The sequence below is a fragment of the Anas acuta genome, chromosome 9, assembly GCF_963932015.1.
Source record: "Anas acuta chromosome 9, bAnaAcu1.1, whole genome shotgun sequence".
Lineage (NCBI taxonomy): Eukaryota > Metazoa > Chordata > Aves > Anseriformes > Anatidae > Anas > Anas acuta.
In genome coordinates, this window is record NC_088987.1 from 6,274,043 (window position 1) to 6,300,030 (window position 25,988).

The 25,988-nt window shown below is 37.2% G+C and overlaps 1 protein-coding gene across 13 annotated transcripts in view; it reads left to right on the forward strand.

Moving 5' to 3' along the window:
* Positions 1–25,988, forward strand: part of NAALADL2 (N-acetylated alpha-linked acidic dipeptidase like 2) — a 430,872-nt gene that overhangs the window by 189,196 nt on the left and 215,688 nt on the right. For all 13 annotated transcript variants that reach the window (XR_011099258.1, XM_068691739.1, XM_068691746.1 and 10 more), the window contains one exon: positions 9,281–9,782. Coding sequence is in view for 12 of the 13 variants with exons in the window: in XM_068691738.1 (XP_068547839.1) it covers positions 9,281–9,782 (502 nt within the window). In the remaining variant the exon portion in view is untranslated. The remainder of the gene's footprint in view (positions 1–9,280; positions 9,783–25,988) is intronic.

Below are 25,988 nucleotides of genomic sequence, written 5' to 3' on the forward strand. Positions count from 1 at the left end.
CTTATCTTCAGTTATCAATGTCTTTAACTGAAAACCAAATATTACTGTGTAAACAATTTAAGGTTTAATAGCTATGCACAAAATGTGGCCTACTCTGAAAGATCAAGGTTTTTGAAAACCTTTTCCTCTAAAGGAGCTGATATGTTTATTTTACATTGTAAAGTATTTATTACGCTCTCTTGAAGGCTTCTCTGTTTTTTGTTAAGCACTGTGTTTACTTTTTAAGAAAATATGACTTTAAGTTCGTTAGAGCAGACTCACAGTATTAATAAGAACTGCTCAGAGTTCAGTCTAGTAGCAGTCTGATGAATTTTGCATGTACAAAAGTTGATCTGTCAATTTGTAGGTGTCAAAAGTGACTACAGCAGTCAGAAATGGACAACTGAGAATTGAGGTATTTAGGATAATGGGCTTCTCTAATTTATTCAGTGTAATTACCCTCATCTTCATCCATCTCAGCAAGGCTGAGAAATGTGTGTAAGTGATGACTGGGAGTCCATCAAATAGAGGCCAAAGACAAAATAGTGAGCAAACTGAATAGCCTGGAAGCAGCTGTCTCTCTTCTCCCAGGGCTGTGGTTATAGCTGGGTGGAGCTTGGCAGAGAAGAACATCAGGTCCAGCTGCTTTTCATGAGTTAAATCTGGAAGGGCTAACACCAAAGTGAAAAATGCACCTGCAAAGGTACTGCAAGCGTAGATACTCCTAATGTATAGAGCTTTACATACAGATTCACTTCATCATAGGTCTTAAATGTGTTTACAAAATAAGTGATCCTCAGCTAAGCAAACAAGTCAGTTTTTAATGTAAGATGTTTCCACACTGAACTCACGGCTGGCTGGTATGGAAGGGCTGCATCAAGAGTGTGGCAGAACTGCCTAACAGGTGTGGGTGCAGACAAAAGCATAAGGAAGGGATGCTTGCTTTTATTTTTTTGGTCCTAGGGATCTATTGAGGATTCCTCTGTTGACCTGAACTAATGCATCTTGGGTTTTGCTTTAAAGAGAAATCATAAACTCATTTCAGCATGTAGACATTGGCGCATTCAGGATGCTGAATGTCACACCATGTTGACTATGTGTGAAATAACATGTTGTGATAAATTCACAGGAATTGTACACCATGCAAAATTACACCTCCAGGCAGACTCAAATGACCAAACTCTGACATTTCTCAAACTTGACAGCTTATTTCAGTGGAGATTTAGAGGAAGAAAAAAAAGTCAAAGGACACCAAACATATTACCACTCCACTCTTTCCCTGTAGCTATAGTGACACTAAATCTTCTAATATTGCATCATATGGCAAATTAAGGTCTCCTTCTTGAGGTTCTACAAACAAGAGTAATGGCTCGAAGGGTTCATGCATGGCCACGATATGCAGAAACCTGGCATTGTGTCGTGCACCGGGTCGCTACAGCTGGATGGCTTCAGCAAACGTTGTCCTGCCTTGCCAGGAGCAAGATAAGGCCCGATAACAGGTGAATAGGTCGATTACCTTCTGCCATGTTTGTGGAGTGTCAGTGTGCCTCGACACGTGTATATGGGTATTTAAATGTGCTTTCATAAATACGTTCCCATCTTGGTTTGCAGAAGCAGTTGCTGTGGCAACCTTACTCTGTGTACTTGAGCTTTAACATTCACGAGTTCACCCAGAAAATAAATTTGGCGTGATTGTGAAGTAAACTTGCTTATTTTCTGAATTCTTTGGATACAGATTGTTCAAAAACGCAGAAAATTATGGTGCTGCCTTGCTGTGTTTTCTGCTATAAACCATGCACAGAATCGTTAAAGCTGTCATTCATCAAAATATAGAAAAATCCCAATAATGCTAAATTGTAAATGTTGCCATCTTCAGCTCTGTAATATATTATTTGTAAGGGCTCCATGTCATTGTTGAAATTGATAAAGCTCAGTAAAAGCCCACTGAGCGAGAAATGGAAAAAAATTATATAAAATACACTCTAAAATAAGCTTTTATTTCTTTAAGTACTGACCTACCTTTCTACAGCAACTTAGAAGATCATAGGATGGTGACAATAGAAACAGTTTTTTGTGTATCAACCTTTTAAATATTTCATTTACAATATGATTTATCCAAAAAACTACTCTTAACATACAATATTGGGGCTTCATATGTCCTTTATCTCCCTGATTTGCAGGTGAAATATTACTGATAAGAAGATTTGCATTCAAATAGGATTTACTTACTAATTTACTTACAAAGATTTGCTTACTAATAGGAAGATCATAGAACCTTGATGAGATTAGGATATATCTCCTGTGACCAGGTAGATCTGTGAAATTCATCCTAAACTCTGAGAACCAGCATAGGGGAGCTGGTTTTATGTTGTATCACCAGGACTAACAGGGATTTTGTAGATGGGCTCTGTTCTGCCCTCCTCCAAACCACTGTCAATTCTGGTTTTACTTTCTGGTCTTTGAAAGTACTCACCATCTTCAGCTGGAGCCTTAGCTCTTTTATGGGAACAAAAATTGTAGGAGCTCAGTGACACATGCAGGTTTCATAGAGAAAGCCTCTGTCTGGAGAGTTGTTTTTTAAAATAGATTTTGAATGTTGTCTTACTGGGGTAATGGATCCCTTCAGGTGATAGACTGAAGTTGTAGGGCTGAATCACGTCCACCTCTTATCTTTGGACTATGTTAAGGGCCCAAAATCTTGTATCCCAGCTGCTCAGGGGGTCATCTTTTGTGTTTCTTCCCCCTCAAAAAATGTGTTAATATTTTCATTGCTAGACTAAAACCAGGAATTCAGACTGTGTTGTTTATGATGTTGTAGCTCATCTATAAAAGTTACTTTTTTTTTTTTTCCTGTTAGCCAAGTTTCCTTAAAGTCTAATAGCCTGCAAGTGTACAGTTTTCAGATTTTTAAAGTTAAAATTACTAAGTTATTGTTCAAGAAAAAAAAAAAAAGTTAAATACGATCGACTGTAATTAGAGCAAAAACTGTTTGGGGGAAAAAAAAATGAAGTGAAATATGCCCAAGCAAGTGGATGGCAAAATTAAGAAAAAGAAAAAATAATCTATAGCACATATTAGTCATATAAAATTAACTTTCCTAAGAAGTGCTATGGCCTCTTATTGCAGCTATTGCTGTCAGCATTTTCAAGTTAAACACCATTTACAATAATTTTATTTCACACAAAATTCAACTGTAAGCCTAAATGCAAATACCCCAATAATAGTTTTTTTGTCTTTGTAAAGCTTTGTGTACTTTTTTCTTTTTCTTTTTTTTTTTTTTCTTTCAAAGGCAATTATTATGTCTTGGGAAATGCGATGCAAAATGTATTATTGATAAAACCTTGAATCTGAAAAACATGTGCAGGGAAACTGAACATTAGGTTAGCATATAGGCAGTTTGTATGAGGGGAATGGTGCTCACAGAAGAGTTCTGAGTGGCTTGCTTCTTATGGGGGAAGAGGAGGTTGCTGCTAGCCCCCCGATCCCACTAAGACCGAGGGACGAGAGGTATACAGCTGGTGGCTTCACCCTGGACCCACTGGTGGCTGCATTTAAACCAAATTATGGCAAGGACTGGCTGAAACACAGACTTGATTTCTTCTTTTGGGGCAACGTTTTCTTGTTGGTAGGCCCCTTCCAAATGTATTTTGTTTGTTGTAACTGCACAATGTCTCCATGTTCCTGAAATGCTGAGCAGGGATGAGAACTACAGCACTTTTGTTCAGAGGACCCCTTGGTGTGAGGAGAGCTTTTCCCACCTCGGGGCAGCAGCTCCAGCAGTGGGCAGGGCTCCGTGTCCGCGGCTCCTTAGCAGGGCTGGGGTTGCTGCTGGTGAGCACCCCAAAAGCTGAGCCAGAACCCACCAGAAACAGGGGAAAGCAGTTCTGAAAATGGAAGCCAAGCGAAGGCACGTACGACAAGAAGTGCACAGCCTCTGTAACTGAGCCATTTATACCGATCTGTTTAAGCTGAAGTTTTAATGAACCTCCTAGGTAGGCTCTGCGTATTTCATGGATGCTGTTAGCTCCTGTAAGATCAGTAAATATTTCTGAGTTCAGTTTCACCAGATACGTGTTTAAAAACTAAACGTGTCAGAGTGGAGAAGATCTATGTTAGTAATACATGCCCAGCATATTGGAGACCACACATCCTCCGCTGCCTCTGCTTTAGCTTTGTGATGCTGGGCCAGGAGGAGCTTCCTGGCAATTCTTCTTTCACCAAGCCCCAGGACTTCAGAGGCTCTGAAAAGGCAGCAGGCTGACAAATAGGTTTTTGTCATTTGTTTTTTATACAGTTGTTGTGCGGAGTGACAAAGAACTTAATTTTCCTCCTGTAACTAAACTGGTTGCCAAGCATGTATCCCAAACATGAGGAAAGGAAAAATCATTACCGCGGAAAATTACGGAAGAGATGATGGAAGTATGATATTTTTTTGGTATTACAGTGTAGTGTAATGTTGCTGTTGACAAGGGCATCATAATCTCTTCTGCAAAAAACTTTTTTTTTTTCAGGGACTTATCACTAGAGAAATTTGTCTGGGCCTGAAACTTGTCATCGTCTCATTTAACAAAGTACTAAATTGTTGTCAAATACATTTGATAGACTTGTAGCTGTTGTGGGTGTTGATTTCTGGAACAAATGCAGCTATTTGCCCTTCCAAGAGATGATGATATATCTGTTTTGGGGGTTGAACACTGTATAGGGAATACCGAGAAGACATTTAAAATGATAGAGAATCATTAAAATTGAGATTCACTAACAACCCCAGCTTTTTCTTTCTGTGACTATACAGAAAACTCACAACTCATTTAGTACATTTTGTAGGTAAAAGTTGCCTTTTTGGTAACGAATGCTAAATGGCCCAAGAAGGCATTCGCATGTTAACGCTTGCCTCTCTGCCTGCTGTGAATGAGCCTGCTAATTGTCTCAGCTATCTGTAAGCTGACAACTACAGCACCACGCACAAAGCTAGGGGAATTTGCCATAATATATTCATATTGGTCTTTGTTGGTTTCATGAAACATTCGTATAAGCTGATCTTTCTGTTGTGGAGGTATTAGAGGTGGTGATACAGATGCAACACCTTTCATGTAGTCCTTGTTAGATTGTTTTCAAAGGCTTCATTGATAAGGGATTCAAGCAGGAAAGACATCACAAGAGGTTTCTGATGGTTTCATAACAAGATGTACCTATCAGGTAGGATATAAATGTGTTATTTTAAGATCAAAGGCGTGTAGATAGCTTTGAAATGGACTTGCTAAGGCAGTAATGATCTGTTATTGATCTGTTAAGGTTGACTTTCTTGATTTCATGTGTATGCCTAATTGAAAGGATATTTAATACGATTGATACTTCGCTACAAACATTCTACCCACAAATAAGTGGAAGTATAGAAATGGACATCAGCTTTATTGGTCATCAGCTTTGCTATGTCCAGTATTCCACAATTTACAATCCCCTTTGCTGTCCCTATAAAACAACTTTCAAGCTTGCTTGGTGCACATTCAGACTTCTGGCATTTTGCAATTGCTCTTTTATCTTATAATAAAACATGTATTTAACAACAATTAAATGTTGAAACAGCTTGCTGGCAGATGGGTTGGGTTTTCTGTCGCCTGAAGTTTTCAAAAGTATCTTTCAAAAATATGTTCTTTTATGGTCTGTGTTATTGGGAAGACTGAGCTAGAGTATCAGAATGGCTTTTCATGACTTTACAGTTTATCCATTTTTCTATTGTCTTTTATGTTGCTATTCTCTGTGTAAAGTTTTCTTTATCTTTCAAATTCTTACCTCAGATTATATTTAATACATAATCTTTAAGTCGTGGTACCTCCTTAACCAGCGAAGTAGTAAATAGGACTGTTAATATAAGAAGAATATATGGATTATTCAGAATCAGGAGACCACTTTTCTAAAATCACTGTTGGCAGAGCTAAACACATTATGGGCCCTTATCTCAGTTTTTCTTGGTAAGTTGTGTCTTTACACTCAAATGATGAACTTGGCAATATTACTAGAAAAATGAAGACATTAACTGCAGCTTTCCTTCTTCGTGTTCCTTAACTAAATCAGATGCATTGCTAAGCAGATCCATTACACCAAAGACTGGTCTCAAATATAAAACTGAATTGAATTATTTCCTTTAGTTCGTTTAGCTTTTTTTCTGAAGTTTTGTAACTTATTTTGGTGCTTTATGTGAATAGTGAATTGCTGAGATTAACTACACTATGGTTACTACTTGTCTGCATTAACAGCCATTAAAGAAATTTCATAGGAATTCTTATTATGTGCTTATGTGTAGAGATTTAAATAACATTTATTAACGCACTTCATTGAACAATAACATATGTTTTTAAAATGTCATAAATGCAGAGAAATCTTAAGTACCACTGAAACGCAATGGTCACCATTTATATGCTCAGCAAGATCATTTGCCACACAACGGCATCTTAAAGCTGCCTTTAATTCCTACGCTATGGGTAATACCGTAGTAACCTGATAAAAGATCATTCATTTGACTAAAGCCTTGTGTTAAATGACTGTAGGAATTCTAGAGTCAAAATTATGTAGTAATGATTTTTGCAGGACAAACCACTCTTTCAATTATTTTCTAATAAAAAGCAGTATTAAAATGGAGTTGGAAAGATGTGGTTGTTGAGCAGTTGTTATCCAATAGTGACCTCTGTCATTCACGGTCTGCAAGTTAATCCCTTCACCAGCAAAGAAGGAGAAGACAGAACGAAAGGACAAATAAATAGTTTCAAGATCGGTTAGCCCAGTTTTCCAAAGGATATTTTTGAGGAAGAAGTTGACCTGTTGAATTGCAGAGCTACAGTTCAGAGAGACCTTCCCAAACCTGAGGGTTGAGCAAATAGAAGCTTCCAAAAGTTCAGCCAGACCAGCAGGGTTGTGGAGCAGGGCCATTACAACCTGTCCATCAGCACAGGTGGGCACCTCACTGAGCAGCAGATAGTGGTGAAGGACCTGGGCATTGCAGGAGGCATCTAACTGGGGGCACGAGGCAAGCGCTGCACTTGTGAATGAGTCAGGTAGCCCACGGGCTACCAGGATTATGGCTCAGCAGATCTAGGACAGCTCTTGCTCTCCTGTACTGTGAGGCCACAACTGAAATGTTGCATCCAGTTTTGGATTCTTCAGTTCAGGAAGGATATTGAGAAACTGAGGCAAGTCAAACATCTGATTTGAGCCTTGTTTCTTCTGCCGAAAAAGGGAATCTGATAGCAGCAATAAATCCCACTTTGAGTGAGATACTGGACAAGATAATCTCCAAAGGTTCCTTGGAGCTAACGTTTTTATGAATACATGATTCTATTCTCCTGAAAGAATTAAGCATGTATTACTTTATAGCACTCTAGCTATATTTTTTTTCCCAGTTTTTTCTCTGATCTACAAAGCAATGAAGCATATGCATAATTTTAAGCATGCATCATGGCAAGATGCACAAAAGTACCTCAGAACTGCAGTACTTAAGTGATTGCTAAATTGACCAGAATCTTTAAAGATCTGAACTATCTACGTATTTTCAGGCAAGATATTTTTGATAACAATTTTTTGATCCTTAAGGACACTAACATGATTTTGAAAGGTTCCCTGTGGGTTTTCCAGCAACACTTGGATAACATTCAAGGCCATGGATTCAAATGTGCTTGAAATTATGCAGTGTGCTTTAACTTTTTGCACAAAGTTTCACTTCAGGCACTCTGCTACACCAAGGGCAAAATAAAAGCTTTACAGATTTAAGCCGTTTGTTGATTCAACTAGCAGTTAGATACAAACATTTTTTATTTTTATTTAAATAAGTTATTTGACTTAATCATACAAAATTGGATGCTGTAGTTCAGCTTACTCTATACTCTTCCTTCCACTGCATATAGAAGAACTGAGATTGCAGGTAGGGAATTGATTTGCAAAGTGTATACAATAGGTACCCTGGAAACACATACCTCAACTAGATGCTCTCTTGGCTGTTGCTGGACTGCCTGACAGTTATAGACAGGGGATATTTATATGGCTGCACAAGGATCTGTAAATTGTAGAGAGCAAGATAGTCTTTCAGTGGACAATAGGCTGTTTCATTATATCAGTGTTTTCTAATGGTTTGTTCTCTTCAAAGAGCTGCACAAAAGCTAAATTCTACTTTGCTGTTGAGTAGCTTAATCTATTATGTGGCCTCAATAATGTTATCTGGATGTAAGTCTTAGAGAAAGAAAATGCCTTAAAATGTAAAAATGGAGGGATAATGTGGTGTTGTAGGTGTCAGTTTGATATCTATCACTGCGAGAACTTTAATATCTTAATCTTCATTTTATTCTAATTGATGAGTCTGCCTGATGTTTGAAAAGCCCTAAATTACAGATGCTTATGTGATGGAATAGCTATTGTCAAAGTATGGAGGAAAATGGCACCCTATTGTTGCAGTCCGTTGAAAACGATTTGTTGAAAATTGACTTTGAATGTTTGTACTGGAGGTCAGAGTTCCCTTTAGAGGGTTCATGCTTCCATAGAAATATCTAGAAGCACCACAGATAGTGCCTTGCTATTAAAGGAATGATTTTGATATAAATACGTACCTGCCAGTGGTTTTGATTCATTAAAATGGCAAAAAATAAGTGGAGCAAAACAGCTGGGACAATTTCTAAGTAAATTCATCAGTCATTCAGGAGCTATGCATTTAAAATAGCTATAAATAATAGAATGTTCCATCTAAAAGGAAGTCTTTTATTGATGTGTAAGTACAGTGTCACCCTGAAATTTCTTTTTTAACTTAGTGTTTCCATGTGTTTAGAATCAGATCAGGCAAATTAGTTATTTTTATTTTTTCAACTTTATTTTAACAGCATTATTTTGGGTGGTGTGTGCAATGAAATTGATACACACAGTTAAGCTTTAAAATTACTTTCAGGTGATAAATAATTGTTTTAGAAACTCTGCATTCGCTCAAATTTTTATTACTATCTTGGAGATTGGAGACTGACAAAATAATGGTCTAACTTTTCTGTTTGCTACTGGTACTTGTCAATTCCCTTTCCTCATATCCTTGCAATATATTCTATCCCTTTAAATATCTTATTTCCTCGCTGATGATTGTGTGACTACTGATCCTACAAAGGTTAATAGGAGGATGGAAATGGGCAGAGTGAAACTGAGAACCCAGGTTTTGCGTTTTAATATGTATTTTCATTTCTCTGAGGTTTACAAAGGAGACATAATAAATTGTTTACATGGACATAAGGAAGCAAATGTTTATGTTTTTGTGTTTGTTTTTAATTTATTTTAATAGATAAAAAGATGGCCTATCACAAAGTGAATGCAGACCAGAGAGCACAGGGACATTCTCCATACCTTGACAATGATGACCTCCAGGCCACAGCATTGGAACTGGAATGGGACATGGAAAAAGAGCTGGAGGAGCCTGGCTTTGACCATTTCCGACTGGATGGTGCAGTCCAGCATCATCTGGGAAACTCACAGAGCCCTGACCTTGATCTTGAGCCCATCCAGCCATCGGTTTCTCCTAAAGGAAGATTCCAGCGACTTCAGGAAGACCCTGACTACATCTCACACTACACAAGACAGGCACCAAAGAATAACCGCTGCAACTTTTTTCAGATACTGAAAGTATTTTGCACTGCTTTGATTGTATTTATTTTTGGAATTGTGATAGGATATTATTCAGGCAAGAAATGTCCTTCTCCCCCAGCATCTCCAGAACCAAATAACCCTCATACCTACCATGAAATCCTCAAGGAAATCAAAGCTGAAAATATTCAACAGATTTACAGGTATGTACCTTAGCATTTTTTCTCTACGTGCCTTCAGGTGCTAATATTAAGATTTGCTTTGATTTGTTTTACTTACAAACCGTGAATTTTTCTACATGTGTTCAGTGTTCTCATGATACTTGGGAAACTTTCAGTTACGTATGGGGGGGTGAGAATGAAACTCAAATGATTTTCATAGCAGTGTGGATTTGTATCAGTTGCACTGTTATGGAATTATTCTTGTAGGTACCAGCTTTCCTAGATCTTGTCAATCGTCAAATAATGTTGAAAAGCAATGTTATGGATTATGACTTGTAATATTTGGTGCTTTCAGAAATTTCCATGTAATGTCTGGCAAATAAGTGAATCCTTGCTTTTGTTTTTTTTCAGTGTGAATCCTTGCCTTTGTTTTTCAGTCTATAAGGGGGAATTAAACCTTTACTCTGCATGTGTTTAGAGGGAAAATTGAAGTCTGAACTGTGAAAGATTTCTGTTTGTTTTTAGAACACAGGCAGATAACTCCTTCTCCCAAATTGTTTAAAATAATTGCTGAATTGAAAAAGCAATGTTTTAATCCATAGTGCCTATTTTGTGGATGTGGATCTGAAGTGTTATAAAATGTCTACTAAAACCCTTAGCTGGGTTTTACCTTATTTTTTTCTTCCATACAGAACCTTTCCACTGATTTGAAAGTTTATAAAACACTTTGATATGAGTATGAGAGTACACTTTTCTTTAGCAGTGAATGGGGATAAAACTAGATTCTTCTGTTTTCCTGCCAACTTTTGAAAGTGCGGTCTGTATGAAGGAGGAGTTCAGCTTATTTCTGGCTTCTCAAAGTGACCCAGAGCAGTGAAACTTCCTTTTTCATGGTAAAGGAAATGCACTGCAGATTTTTTTGATCGGTATCTGTTCAGAAGTGGCAGAATTTATATACTCAAGATTAGGAAGGATTGCTGTAGAGGATATCCGAAGAGTTTGGTGTGGATATTTCAGAAGTCAATTGAAAGTAACCGATGAAGTATTCTAATATACTTTATTGCTTTTATTTTTGATAAACCTGATCTGAAATCCTTGAAGTGGTCAGTACCATGTTTTGAGACAGCACTGTTACTAAATACAAGGTAAAGGACTTTGTCAGTTTTCATGTGCTGATCTGACTCTACTTTATGGATCCATTTTTTTTCATAATGAGAAACTTTATAATGTGACAAGAAATAGTTATTTTGAGTGATAAAAATTTAACCTTCTCTTCTCAGAAAGGAAAGTAGATCAAAGTCTGTCATTAAGCTTAGTCATGAACAAAATATTTAAATAAAGTGGATTCTACTGATTGAGTATTATGTGAAGATTACAGAGAAGTCTGTCAGTCTTGGGATAGTGTTCCAATACTTTGGTTTTGATTTGGAATCATTTACCATTTTAGTATTTTGAGAAGTCATTTAAAAACAATCTGTTGTTTCATCTCTGTTCAAATTACTTCGGCTAGGAATTGAAATGTTAATAAGAATCTCAACTTATACGAGTTATATAAATACTTTGCATCTTACAAAACTGACATAGTTGCCAACATTTAATTAACATAGTTTGTAGAACTTGGTTATTTTTTTCAACATAATAGCATGATTTCCGCAAATGTGATCAAGAATTGTAATTAATTTCATTACTTATCAGTTTTATGTATAAGTATATAATCAATGTGTTTAGTATACTGCATTACCTACAAGTTTTTTCTTCACCCAGCATTTTGATCTGAGAAAGGTTTTATTGCATGTTCTGTTAAGCTGCTTTCCCTCAACATCTGTTTGGCTAGAGTCAGAGCTGTTACAATGAAACCTGCATATATGTAGCCCCACAAATATAGAACCTGCAACATATGTTTCTTGAGGGGGAAAAAAAAACAACTGACAAGATCAATATATGTTATTGTAAAACTTCTTTCAAAGTAATATACTTTGAATTACTAGGAATAAGTGGCAGCTGCTTAGCTTGCAATTTCTAAATGTTACTGAGAATGACATTAATTTAATTTTCTTAGCTTACTACTTAGATCAGACTCAATAAAGGTAAGAGATTTTGCTAACAGTCCTGATAAAGGACTGGGAAGAAAAATGCGTAAAAGACACAGCTGTACCAGTCCTATTACCCAAGTAGACATCAGCTTAATGTGCTTAGAAGTCTGGAGTGGGAACTTTCTGCTGAGATGAACTCTGCTACAGTCAGATGATGTTTTGAGTATTGGGTTGTAAAAGGCTCTAGGCTATAAAAGAAGTTGATGAAGTGCACCAGGGAACTTCTGTTGATTTTGCTGGGATTTGGACTGGATTCTGTGCAAGTTGAATGGAGGATCACATAGGGTGACAGTAGTTTGTCTACAAAGTTTGATGAAATGGGAGATATAGGCATTCCTGCCATCTCCCTTTTTGGCTCTTTGTGAGAGCTCATTTGCTGCTCCTCTGTCAGTCCCATGAGCCATTTTTTCCTGCCCTACTTTCAGGAAAAGACAAGGGAAAATGAGACAACGATAATGTGCTGGTCTGGAGTTAGAGGGAAGATCATTACTAACTTCAATGTTGCTCTCATTAACCAGCAAGATTTTGTTCATTAGAGGGAAGATTGTCACTAATTTCAATGTAGCTCTCATTAACAACCAAGATTTAGTTTGCCATAGATGTTGTGAAGCATTTATCTTTAAGAACGGCAAACATTTGAATTTTGTGCAAATTGAACTTCGGTGCGTTGTCAGTTAAGGTTTGAGTTGAGTATTATTAACAAACTAAAGGGATGAGACAATGAAAGCACAAAAAGGAGCATGAATACAGTCTCTCCAAAGACCCCTAGACTTATAAACTACTAGTGACATCTTTTTCTTAAAGAAAACATTGTTTAACACTGTAAACAGTACAGAACACTTCAGTAGGGGAAATAAAAAGATGGTATTTTTATTTTGAATGAAATCATTTCAATGGTGTTGCTCCAAAGACATATAAAAATGAGACAAAATCCTAATTTTCTTGGCAAATATAGGGTTGCCATATTTATTTTATTGCAAGTTGTAATTTTGGGGTTGATTTCTGTAAATTAACTCAAGAGAGGTTTTCATGTTGAAAGGTAAGTGTAAAGAAAAATGTACGGTTGTGGTGTTGTGAATTATAATTCTACTTACACCTTATTTATCAGATTAGTTAATTCTCAAACACTTTAAAAATTCTCATAGCCTTATGCTGCTTTAATGTGCTGTTCCTTTCAATAGTAAAAGGTCTCAGTTACTACCAGTTTTGCAGTCATGCTATGGCAAAAATTGGATATGTTTCTCCATGATTAAGAACAGAGGCCTATAGACAGAAGACTTTTGCTCTTCTCTTCATCCAGTCCATCAGGCTGCTCTTACATTTTAGCTCTGTGTTTCATTCTATATATCCTCTCTCAAATGCTTTCTTCGCTATGATTTTTTCTCCCTCGAGCAATAGGGAGGTTTAAATCCCTTCGTAATGCATCTAGTTATAACTAACTGTCCTTTGGAGACACATCTGTTCCTTCTTCCAGCTGGTAATATCACCTGCGGAATCTCACAAATCCATCTCTGGCAAGAATTGATTTGTCACCTGTGTCTGGTGCTATCCATAACTTCAGCTTAATTCTTCAAAGGGCTGCAGGAAAGTAGACAGCAGCAGCTCTCCTACAGGGTCATTGCCAAAGAAACAAAAGTTCCCTATGCGGTGAGAAAAGGAGTTTATCTGAAAACGAGGTGGGAAACTTCTTTCCACACCCAAATGTTTGTTGTCCCTCGGTAGTTACATTCAGTGCTGTTAAAACCTTGGAACATTGAGCCTTTTTATTGCTCCAAGCCTGTGAAACACCTGGGAAGCAGAGACCAGAACTTCTCAGAGAAGTTGAATTATCGATATTTGAACATGAATTAAATTTCCAAGCTGCTTCTTGGAAAAACTGAATTTGTTGTTCCAGGAATGAGAAAGCAGGCCAGGAATAGACCATCACCTTCCAAAGTGAAGTGTGTGAGGGGAAAAAGGAGAAACAATGCCTTGTGCTCAAGCGCTCCAGTGGCTGCTTCCCCTAGCAAAGGCCTATTCCATCCCCACTGTTAATTAATAGCTATATGCTGATGTATTCATGGGGAAATAGCAGGCCTAGACCACTGCTTGCTTTACCTGGGATTTGCTGTTCATGCTGCTGTCTTTCTGTCCTCTGTATGCAAACAAATTCTCTGACTTTTGTCATGCCAGCAATTGAGAAATGTATTGCAAAAAGAAAGTCCATGGGAACTTGTCCTATTCGTGTCTATGTATCAGTCTTGGATATTTATTATATTGTTAGGCTGAATCTGAAGTCCTCCGTACAACATCTTTAGAAATTGATATTGCCACATTCCTGGGTAACCAGGAGCTGAGCGAACTCTGGATTTATGTCCTTCCCACAGTTTGTGTAATCGCTTGGGATTCTCTTTATTCACATGATAATTTTCAACATGTATTTATAAGTACAAAGACCTTTTTGAAAGGCGATAAGAGTGACATCAAACAAGTGAAAGCTCACCCTTATCCTCCTGCTACCTCACCAGTAAAGAATGGCTCTGAGAACGTGGAGAGGTATCTTTTGTGCATGAAAGATGCCCTGCATGACCTGAACTATTATCTGTGGAACAGTAACTTGATAAATTTAGGCTTCAGATACCCACTTATGTCTAATATGATTTTTCCCTTGCCTCAAAATAGTTGGTATCTGTACTTCAGAGGTGTTAATAGAAAAGCTTGTCTATTTTATAGTTTTCATTGGTTTCACTTGTTTCACCTTTTTTATTTTTTTGAAATTGATGAACATAATTCTTTCATTTGTTTTTCTGTAGATGGAAGAAGGACGCATTATATTGATATATAATGTTTGACAAGGAGGTGTAAGTTTGTTCTCTTGGTGTCAGTTACAGCATATGCTTATAAAATTCCTCTTCCTGTTGGAAGAAACGTCTTAGCTTATGGTTTATTCAACATCATAAGGACATATTTTATGTCTCAAGTCCACTGTGTGGTTCACTGAAAACAATTTTTCCTCTCAGTTGATTATTTTTCTTAATGGTAACCATAAAAAATATATTGAATTTGAGATGTTTGATTTGGGAAATCATTTACAGTAAAGCATGATTTTTGTATTATAACTGTGTCCTTTGTAAATGAAGTACACAGTGTTGCTTTAAAATAATTTTTCCAAGCAATACACCAGTGTGATATAGTAATGAATTAGATCCAATAAACTGTATATTCACATTGGCATAATAAGTAATGAGTCCCTTGATAAATTTCCTTATCTGTCACAGCCCACATGAATGGCTTCTGCCTTATTGCTTCTTTCTCAAAAAACAACATACAGTTCTGTACTAGGAAAAATAGAAAGAAAATCACAACTGCACCAACTTGCCAGTTCAGAAACTCTTTAAAAGACAAAAAAGTATTTTATTTTGTCTTTGAGCTGCAAGAAAATGAGAGAGATTGCCAAACCTTTGAGACCTTTTAGCAGAAGAAAAGCAGCAGGATTTGTGTGTTGTGTATGATGTCCTGCATGGCTACAAACTGAAAACTGAGAATGATGCTTTTGGGCATTTTCTTATTACAGTATCATTCCAGGATGTTTATTTTGTAGAAATGTGTAGATTAGCTAATTGGGAATTTCTGAAGTTTTTTTTTATTATTTTTATTATTTTTTTTTTCTTAAATGTCTGTTTTTTGTGGTGCAGCGTCTGTTTCAATGCAATATTCACAGGCTCAGGGTGGAAACCTAAGGGGGGAAGATGAGGAGCAGGCAGTCCAGTCCTGGTGAAACATAACATGGGGATATGGGGGCCTGAGGGTCACAGTCCTGTTCTGCTTTCATGCCTGAGCGTTGGTCCAGTGCCTCACATTTTCTGGTAAAAAGCAACACCTGTTTATGATAGGCATTAGAGTGGAAATGAATTTTACTCTGATGACTTCTTTTTGGACTGTGTAATCTTATATTTTAAAATTAGAGGTTACCTTGCCAATTTGCCTTGAATTCATTAAAAGCAGGAGTGTGGTTAGGGTTTAGAGAGAAAACCAATTTCCATGGCCATTAGATATCTGCCTCTTTACCCTGACTGCTGAAAAGTGGGGGGCAATTTAGACCCAATTAGAAACAGCAATTCCGAGCAGTGACAAGTACTACTTTTTCTAATAGATGATGAAATGAGCTGTGCCAGCATGGGTGGGGAAGTCATTTGCTTTTCAAAGGTTTAGCATACCTCACTCTACCCTGCTCAGGCTACCAGATGGAACAGGGGAGGGACTCACAATTCCCTCAATCTTCCTGTTCTCACATTTTCAGGACAGCCCAATGTCCCCCAAGTCTTGTGCTCCTCTTTACCTGCAGCTGCTTGGTAGTCTTTTGGAAAGCTGAGGATTTCTGAGGGTTGTTTCTGTTGCAGCATAACAAACTGGAACAGACTGTAAATCATCCATGTATCATGAAGCGGTATCAGTTTTTCTACTGTTTGGTGCACCTTTTTAAAAACTTCTGGTAAGTAGTAGGCTCAGTACTAGCCTATACCTGAAAAAGTAATTGACTAGGCGTTTCTGAGTGATGCTGACACTAACGCTGGCTAAAAGGCAATATTTACAGGCAAAAATCTTATTTATGTTGCCACTCATCAGTTTTATAGGCATAACCAAACCATACTTCTTTCAAGAGAAAAATTCTGAAGAAAAGAAATCATTCATCCTGTTGAGATGACAGCCCGTTTTTATTGTAGGCCAATTACTTCCAGCGTGGAAATATAGGGGATGTGGAAATTGGACCAAGTGCTTCTTCAGTGCCCAGTATTTGCACCTTAATACAAGGAGAATCTGCAATTTTGGCTAGTGGTCCCAGGGACATACTTACAGAGATACTGAGAAGCAAACATTCCAGAACAAAAACTCTTGACAGTTTAATTACTGGCACTAGATGCGTTATCTACTAATTGCCTGAACAACGGGAAGAGTTTGTTCCTGCTGAGGTAACTGTATTGGCGCTCAACATCTCAGCGTGATGCTGTGCCTGGAGGGTGGCTGTTTTCTCCGGGGAGAAGACGGTGGCACAGGGCATTGCGAAGTCTAAATTTTGTAAAATTTCAAAAGCACCAAGCACTAACAAATTCCTGTTTAAGATGCATCTCTCATCAGCACACTGTAAAACTGAAGTCTATTGGTACTCTTGAGATGCAGGATTTGAGTGGAGTGCTGCAATTCCATGGTATACACTGCAACAATTAGCAATTAGTTTCCTGCCTGTACACATAAATCAAATTAACAAAGCCTCGAGGGGAAAGAGTTTTCTCAGCCCTGTTTGGTGGTGCTTTGACATCCAGTTCCCTACAGTCAGCACCTATGACAGCTATTTACTAGAAGCCTGCTAATAAGTCAGGGCTGTTACCAAATTCACTGAGACCAGCAAGACGGCAATTTGTTGTGCAGTATTAGGTTACTGTTCATGCAGCATTCATAACTGAAGGCTGCTAAGGAGCAATGCTAGGAATCGATCAGAGATAATGAAATTGATATTGTCTGAATAATAATCAATTTTAATAATCGTCTTCTACAGTACTCTTGCATTAAGGGGTTTCTATTCTCAGTGCAATTCTCTTTGAAAGCTGATGAGTTTCTGAAGTGTTGTAGTTGCCATACAAAAACAAATAAAATTTATTAAAAAGTTCAGCCTTTTCCCAGTAATATTGGAACTTGCATGTTGTTAAACTTTCAAAATGCAACACATTCATGTCATGGTGTTGTTTTGTTTTGTGGTTTTTTTTTCAAGAATTTCTTGAATACTATTTATGGACAAAAAGATAGATAATTTAAGAGGTCTATATGTATGCTTGTTTTTTGTTTGTTTGTTTGGGTTATTTGGGTCTCATTAGCAGATAATCTTTAAACATGCATGAAGTCTCATCCTTCATATAAGCTAATCTTTCCCTTGGACACATTTAATTGACCCAAATTTACATACAGATGATTTCTTGATGAACTAGTGCCTGTCCAGGGTAAAACATTGTGTCACAGTCCACTTATTTGCCGACAATTTTTTTTAAAGGGTGAAAAGGTTGAAATATTCCAGTTAGATGGAAATTTCCCAATTCTTTTTTTTTTTCTTCTAGTACAAAATAAAAAAAAAAAAAGTGAAAAGCAAACTCAAGTATCACTATAAAAACAGTATTCTAATGTATCAGTAGTAACATTGTTTGGAAATCATGAATTTAGTATTTTTATTCCTAGTTGGGAATTTTGTATGTTCACTGATATTTCCTACCAAAGCAAACTGGTCTTCAAACAGCTTACTGTCTTAGTTTATCTTATGGGAAAGTAGGTGTTTAAGAGAATGGAGAAAATTTAACAACTTTCATCTTTTCAGCTGTTGCAACATTTTCTTTTCCTATAGTTTCACATAGACTCCCTTCTACCAGTGCTATCAGAATCATAAAAGCTCAATATATGCCAGAGTCTGCAAGTCTTTCATTTTTAGTGATCAGGTTAACATTTGAGGGGTTTGTTTTACTATTTTTAATAGGTGTTCAAACTTCGTTAGCTAGCAGGCTAATAATGTAGGTTGTGAGGCTTAAGGGAAATGGTGACTGTGGCTGTGATATATATTAAGACACCCATGTAGTATGCTCTGTGCAATAACACATTTTGGTTTTGTTCAAATGGTGAGCTGGAGCCTACAGACTGGAGAAGCCCAGGGGTTCTTCAAAACGTGAAGATGGGAGACAGTGGGAGGAAGCACTGATAGTTTAAAATGAATAAGGAGTCTGTGAAAATGTCACCTTTCATGGAAATCATTTTCTTTATTCCAGCAGGGCAGCTGCAATTTAGCAGAGAGCTCACATATTTATGGTTATGATTGTGGCCAAGGCAGGAGCATGTTCCCAGCGGTTCTGGAATCTGTTTCCTGTCGAAGCGTACGTGAGCCAATGCTGATGCAGTGCAGATTGAGACCATTTAATTATTTAAATAACTGGGTGAGTGCTATTTGTGAGCAAAAAGTGGTAGCTCTGGGAAATTGCTTGTTTCGTGGCCATTTGTTAGCAACAGTTACTGAATGCTTTTATTTTTAATAAATGCCAACCTAGGTGATGGGCCTGGTGATGTGCATTATTAAATACATAGACAAGCTTAAAAAAAGGCCATACGGTCATGAATAAAGTTACCATTCCCTGTCAACTATTTAGGGAACAAAGCAAGAAACTGAATTATTCATAATATGCTCAGTGTAAGGCAAATGGAACCTGCTGCTGTGTTGCTAGCAATGCAAGGAGTGACTTAAAAATACAAATGGTTTTCTTCTGTATCATCATGCTTGTTTTTCTTTGCTAATATTTCTAGAAACTATTTAAGAAAATTAAACTGTAACAAAAACGAAGAGTTAAGTCTCTGTAGTTCCTCAGAATCCCAACACAGAACCTCTAGGGGATTTTGTTTCTAAATTATTCAGCCTACATGCTAAAAAGATAGATAAGACATCATATTTTGGAAGTGAATACAGTTATTCCTTTTGTTCACATGGAAAACTTGAAAAATTTTTGAAATATGTTTTGTAATGACTCTTTCCTATAGACAGAAATGTAGACATATATCACTACCTGTTTGTATATGAGGTTTTGTGTATGTGAACACATACATCTACTTTTGCATAGTAGCTGAAGTTCTGTCACACTCAAAACTTTCATATATTTATTCTAGTGTTCAGTATCATTTCTGTCTGTGGTTGTGGCTGAAACCTGATTTCCATTCTAATCCCAGGCCCAGAGGTGTTTCAAGTATTTATAAGTCCTTTGAAACTGCTACGATGATTGTGTTACCATAGTCAGAGGCCAGACTGTTATTAAGGATACACTTCTGCAGAGGAGGTTAGGTCTCAGCTTAATTGAGTCCTTAATTTTTTCATTTTATTTTTTAAAGTTGGTAGTATTTGTTTAGCAGTAGATGAGAAATAAGTTGAACATAAGTTGAGGGGCTCATCTCCTTCATATTGAAATGGGTATTATGCAACATAAAATATTAAGTGCAGAAATACTTCCTTGTAAAAATAGATATGTGGGCTCCTTTGTCTGGTGTGGGAAAATAATATAGCAAGAACCAATGGGTGAAAGAGGGAAGTATTAAATTAAAAATAAAAATAGTAGAATCGTAGAAAGTCTTGTGTTGAAAGGGACATATACATTTATATGCACATCAAAGGCTTAACACTACAATCTCTGCCTCTGTTTTTTGTCATTTGTGGTCAGATAAGATCAGATTCCGCAATTTTTCATCAATTGGCTTCTAAAAAAAAGGCAATGAGAGTTCTTTGATAGAGGGTGTTAGCATTAAACTTCTAAATTTTTGGAGTTACTGCTTATTTTCCTTTATTATTGAGCTACTTTAAATAGGTTGTCTGAGAAGGTTTGATATTAATATTCTCTTTTGATTAATAAACTGTACTAGAACAGAGGATTTGGGTCTTGGCAGGAACAAAGCTGAGGCCGAGCGCAGTGCTGTCACACTTCTGCTGGAACATGCACAGAGCTGTTTATAGCACCGCAAGGCCTTCGGGGCATTATCTTGGATTTGCAGCTCTCAACTGGCAAAACTTTTTTTTCTTTTTTTCTTTTTTTAAAAAAAAAAAGAAAAAACAACAAAACAGACACTGTTAAAACAAGAATCATTTGGAATTATTTCAGAAATACAAAGCTAAATAAATTAAATCCTACTTCAGTCTTACGGATTTGGAAATTGGTTTTACATGCTTTCGTCACATCCTGACTGGATTAATCTAACTCTTTTTACAGTTCTGCCAGCATTGCCATTGCAGAAATTGCAGCATGTACAGATTGTGGCTGTAGCAATGATCCGGGCTTCCCTGAGGAAGAGCAAGGCTCACAGAATTTTAAGTCTCTTTTGTGTGTGTCTCATTTTCTCCTGACTTAGTATGTCTGGAAGTTAAAAAGGTCTTACAGTCTGAGAAACAGTTAATTGGATCAGGATGAATCATTCCCTGGATTAAATGTTGGAGGTATGTTTGGATCCCATCCCCTTTGTTAATGTAATTAAGGCTGACATTAAAGATCAAATTATCCCTCACAAAATTAGGTCCTCAGGTAAGTGAGAAACACTTCAGGGATTTTCCTGTGTAGTGCTGTCCTTGCCTTGCTGAGAAGGCCTCGAGAGCCCACCAGAAAAGCCCAGATCCCCATGGTGCCCTGGCCTGCAAGGCTGTCCTCTGAGGTTCAGGCTTGAAACTTGTGCCATCCTGGTGCCTGAAGCATGCACGCTGCCATCGCTGAGGCACGAGGTGCACGAGGACTCCCCTCAGGGAGGCGTGTTGGCTAGAGCCGCCATGCCATCACCTTTTTTCTGCTCGTCGTCACAGACAGGGATGGTGTGCTGGGACACAACGATGAGAAGGATTATTGTGTTACCTTGTAAATTCGTGAAAAGCTGTCCTAGCAGCCTAGTGAGGTACAGAGAGAAATGTTTGCTGAATCCGATGAGTGTAAGGGGCCTCTCCCATAGGGACCTGCTGCTGCTTTGGCAAACTGGTGATGTTCAGGATTGTTTTTTGTTTGGGTCAAGTTTTTTTTTAGTGGAAATGAAGAATTGCCATTCCCAAATTTAAATATCTTGCCAGTGGGCTGCCTTTTCTCATCTACTTGTTCTGACCCACGTCAGGGAAGACCTCAGGTCTGTCCAGGGTGCCAAGGCTGAGTTCCTCCGTGGACAGGGCCAGCCACCACAAGGGCCTCAGAGAGGCTGCTCCTGAACCACCTCTGCCGAAGGGTGTTTGGTTTCTCCTCAACAGCGGACTCTTGAGGTCCAGTCCTTTGCTTCCTCTCAGATAAAACCAGCTAACGTTTCCACACCATCTTTCAGCATGAAAAGGGAAATTTCTTTATAAAACTACCCAGAAATTATTTTAAATTAAAAAAAAAAAAAAATCAGGATATTTGAACTTGGGTTAGTTAGTAACAGCGCTTCAGTCTATCCTCAGAAAAATGATGTTAAGATTAGGTTATATACTGGGTCTTTTCATGGATAAGAACATTTTAACTCCTTTTATATGTTGTATGTTAAAAGACTGGTTGCAGGTTGCATTATATGATGCGATTCTTAGGTCAGCAAAGATACAAAACACATTTATCTAAAGATGAATAAGCATTTGTTATGTATTGTGCTATTCATTAATGTCACAAATAATGACTGGGATGAGAATGGTGATATTCCACCAAAAAATCAAGATCTCGTACCTCAATGGAAAAGTTGTTAGTTCTTCTGGAGTGAGGGGAAAGTGATTTTACACAGAGACATTTTGTAATAATTGTTATAAGGCTTACTGTAGTTTGTAAGCAAACCACTTCATGGTTTCTTGTGGAGAACTACAGTACAGCTTGTAAATAGTTCCGCTGAAATAATAAAAAGACAACATCAAAGAAATAATGCTGCCTTACAGAAAATGACAGGGAGGTTATTTGAGAAGCAGTGAAAGTGTATCATAATACTGCTTAGACATAATCCTTTAAATAGATGACTCAATAGTAATGGAAAATTAGTGTTCTTTTCTAGATTCAGCTCCAGCTAAAGGATGAATCTTTATGCCTTGTGTATTGCAAACAATATATTAGCTTCTCATTAATTGAGAATGCTAAATGAGAATTAAAGGTTGCCGGAAAAAATCTTATTTATCTTTGTATCTCCCCCACTCTCATACAGTTTTTCAAATCATGGAAGTATTGAATTTAATCAAGTTTTGTTCATTATTATTGTAGCTGTAAGGGAGATGATCTATTACTGTTAGCATATGTTTGAGGCAGTATTTAAACTGGCCTGGTAATAATTGAAAATACATGGTAAAATCAAATGATTTTTACTTGCACTCTTATTTGAGGCCATAAAGCTAGCACTAACTTTGAGAGATACTGTATTCTATTAGATATGGAAAATTAAAGTGAATATTTGCTTACAGCTAATTATATGGCTCTGATTTTATGTAGTAAGGCTCTGCAGAGAAGTCCTTATTTGATCTTGAAGGCAATGTAACAGAAATTGCTTTTCAATTGCTTTTTCTCTGTTTGTCAAAAGAATTCCAGACCTACTGTAAATGTTATGTCTTATCAACACTGAATACGTGAAAATGTTAAAATAGAACTTAAAATAGTACAATGGATTTAACTTAGTTCTCTGTGAAAGTAGATTTAAACATTTGGTTTTGATTCCAGTTTCCGGTTGTGTAACATGCACTTACTTTGCTGAATTTCCCAAAGATCTCTGAATTTACAAGAGCATAACTGAGATCAGTCTCCTATTTCAATTTTTCAACTTTAATAATATTTATGGTGTAATGGTGTGGCCATCCAGATTCTCTACCCCCCCCCCAAAAAAAAAAAAAAAAAAAAAAAGAAAAGAAAAAAAAAGAAAAAAGAGGGGGGTAGAGGGGGAAAGCCATGACAGTACACAGTTTTGAGACAGGTCCCAGGTAGAGCAATTAGACCACCTATAACATTGGTATGTGCTTGTTTTTTGAAATCTTTAGAAGAAGAGTTTCTGTGCATAAAAGGACAGAAGTAACTAAGACCATGGAAGTACAGATTGTAAAAATCTGGTTTGTCAGATATATAGGCTGTCAACTCTGAGGCGGTGAATGCTTTTCATACCTGTACATACAGTGGCTGTTCTTACAGAGTCTTGAATTCCAATTCTGCTTCCAATTTTGAAGTACTAAAATGCCAACAACTAATAGTAATGGTGTCTTTCCTTAAGAAATAAATGGCACATCAGACCTCATTTGGTGATTGTGAAAAATGCTCTGGGACAACTTTTAGAAAAAACCTTTCTGTAAATGTAACTGTCCTGCTGCATGCTGGTCATATGGTTCCCAAAATGTTTCTGCACCCCTGGGGATCCACAGTGTCTTACTGAGGAGGCTGAAGTGCTCTGTGCGCTCCTGGGAAAGCAGCAGAGTGGCAGGACTGGGCAGGCAGAGGAAGGGGTGTCCCAAGCTGACATCAGCAGAGGGACGTGCAGCCAGGTAGGAAAGGGAAGGCTCACCTCTAGCAGGTTCTGGAAAATAAACGGTGAAAGAGTCGTTCTGTATTAAACCTCTTGGTTTCCTAGCTGGGGAGAGTGACATCAAAAAAGTTCTGCATCAGGAGTGCTTCAGGCATGTTTTTCAAAGATTGTTACCCTCTGGCTATGGTTAATTTCATTTTAAATATGTTTATTTTTACTTTGACAATTCAGCTAGCATTTGAATTGCTTCCCAGTTGAAGATAATTTGATTTCAAATTGCGGCAGTTTAGAGATACATAGATGGAGGAAAAATTCTTCCATAAAAATTGTATCACATACAAATCAGCATATTCAGGCAAAGAGTTTAGTGCTAAGTTACAAGTTATGTCTTAAGAGTGAATGATTTATGGCTTTGATATAATATTTTCGAATTCTACTGCACATGCCTGTTTTTTAATAGCTTGTGTGTCATCCCGCTGGCAAAAACTTCATCTGGGTACAAAAGTGAACGTTGAAGTTAAAAACAAGTAACCAGATCCTAATGCAAGAATTAGACAGAAATCAGTTTTCAGAAACAAGTCGTGACATTAACTTTTTTATGTCAGACAAACGCTAAAAACTGATCTCAGTTCTCAGTAGGCCGGCAGAAATGTCATTCCCAGTCAGAGTAAAGTGATTACGTTGAACCTGTTTGGATATGATGCATTATTTGCTGATGCTGTTTTCTTGTTTACATAAGTGGATTTGCATGGGTTGATGCTCCAAATATTGGGCTACTGAAAACCACCTGCATCTGCTGAGGTATCGAGACGAAAACTCTGGAGGCTGGCCAGGTTTCTGCAGTGCTTTTGCTTACGTGTTTGACAGTAACATCTGGTAACGCAGATGCTGAATTCTAGAGAGCCATAATTATTTTGAGAGTAGGGAGAAGTTGTCACACGTTGTTATTATCATGCTACTATCACAGGTATTAGAATCAAAGAGATCATTTTGTTCTTTGCTGACAGCATATGTTTTCTCAGCTTTGGAGAAGTGCTATTTTGATGCCATGCAATATGCAGATTAAAAATTATCTTGTTTTTAAGCTGCTTGAAGGTTAAAGAAGAGCAAAAAAATGTAAATGCAAAATGTTTTGTTTCTTCAGAATATCAGTTCCATTGCGATTGTGAATGCTGCCAAAATATGTCAGGCTGTGTCCCCCTATTTATGCCTCTCATAAATAATACTGTTGGATTTTGTGGAGTAAAAGAAAGTGTCTTAGCTCTGTTCGTCTCAGGTGTCAGTTTTTTGTTTTGTTTTAACTCCCTGCGCATTTTCAGGCACAGTATTATGGGAAGGAATGTGACAGCTGGAATGTGGGGAACTTACATATTTACAGAGGCATTGTAACAAATATTTGTATCTTTACTGAGAGATTTAAACACTATTAGTGGAATAATTATGGATTTTTTAATTCAATTAGCCAGTTTGATAACAGGAATTTCCATCCAATTGTACTAGAACCGCTTCTCACTGAAAACAGGAAAAAAAATTGACATTTGTTACTTCTTGATTTGTTTATAGTAAACAGTGGATTTTCTTCTTAAAGCTCTGTATTTGGACATCTGCACGAGTGGAAATGAGCATCTTGTGAAATTTCTCAAGTCTGGTCTTATGCACAGTAATGTTTTAACATTTTTTCCAGGCTTATGTTTGCAGTAATAACATTTAAAAATTTCTTAGATGAGACAAGTTTGTAATGGGGCTAGGAATGAAATGCAGACACAAACTAAATTTCCTCTCTAGGTCTAGGAACTCAATCAAGCGTACTTAAAAATCTTTGCCCTATCTAAATGTGGTTTGTCTTACACCTCCATTGATATAAAGAGAATTTGATTAAATGGAATTGAATTGAAATAAGACTCCCCGGATTAAAAATATAAGTACTATAAAGTCCTCCTCATATCTTATTCCATAGTCTCGATCTGAAATTAGTACTAAGAACAGTTTTATAATAATTGTATTTATTCAGCATTAAATGCTTCATTTTCTTTATAATACTACTTTAAAGGTCTTAAGGAACGTGGACATTCATTTGAATGTCTGTATCATTAATTTTGTTTTGCTCTGATCACGGTCTTTCTGGTTTTTAGTGTATCAATCCACATCATGCCATTCATCTTGTTCTCTTGCCAGCTGTGTGAAA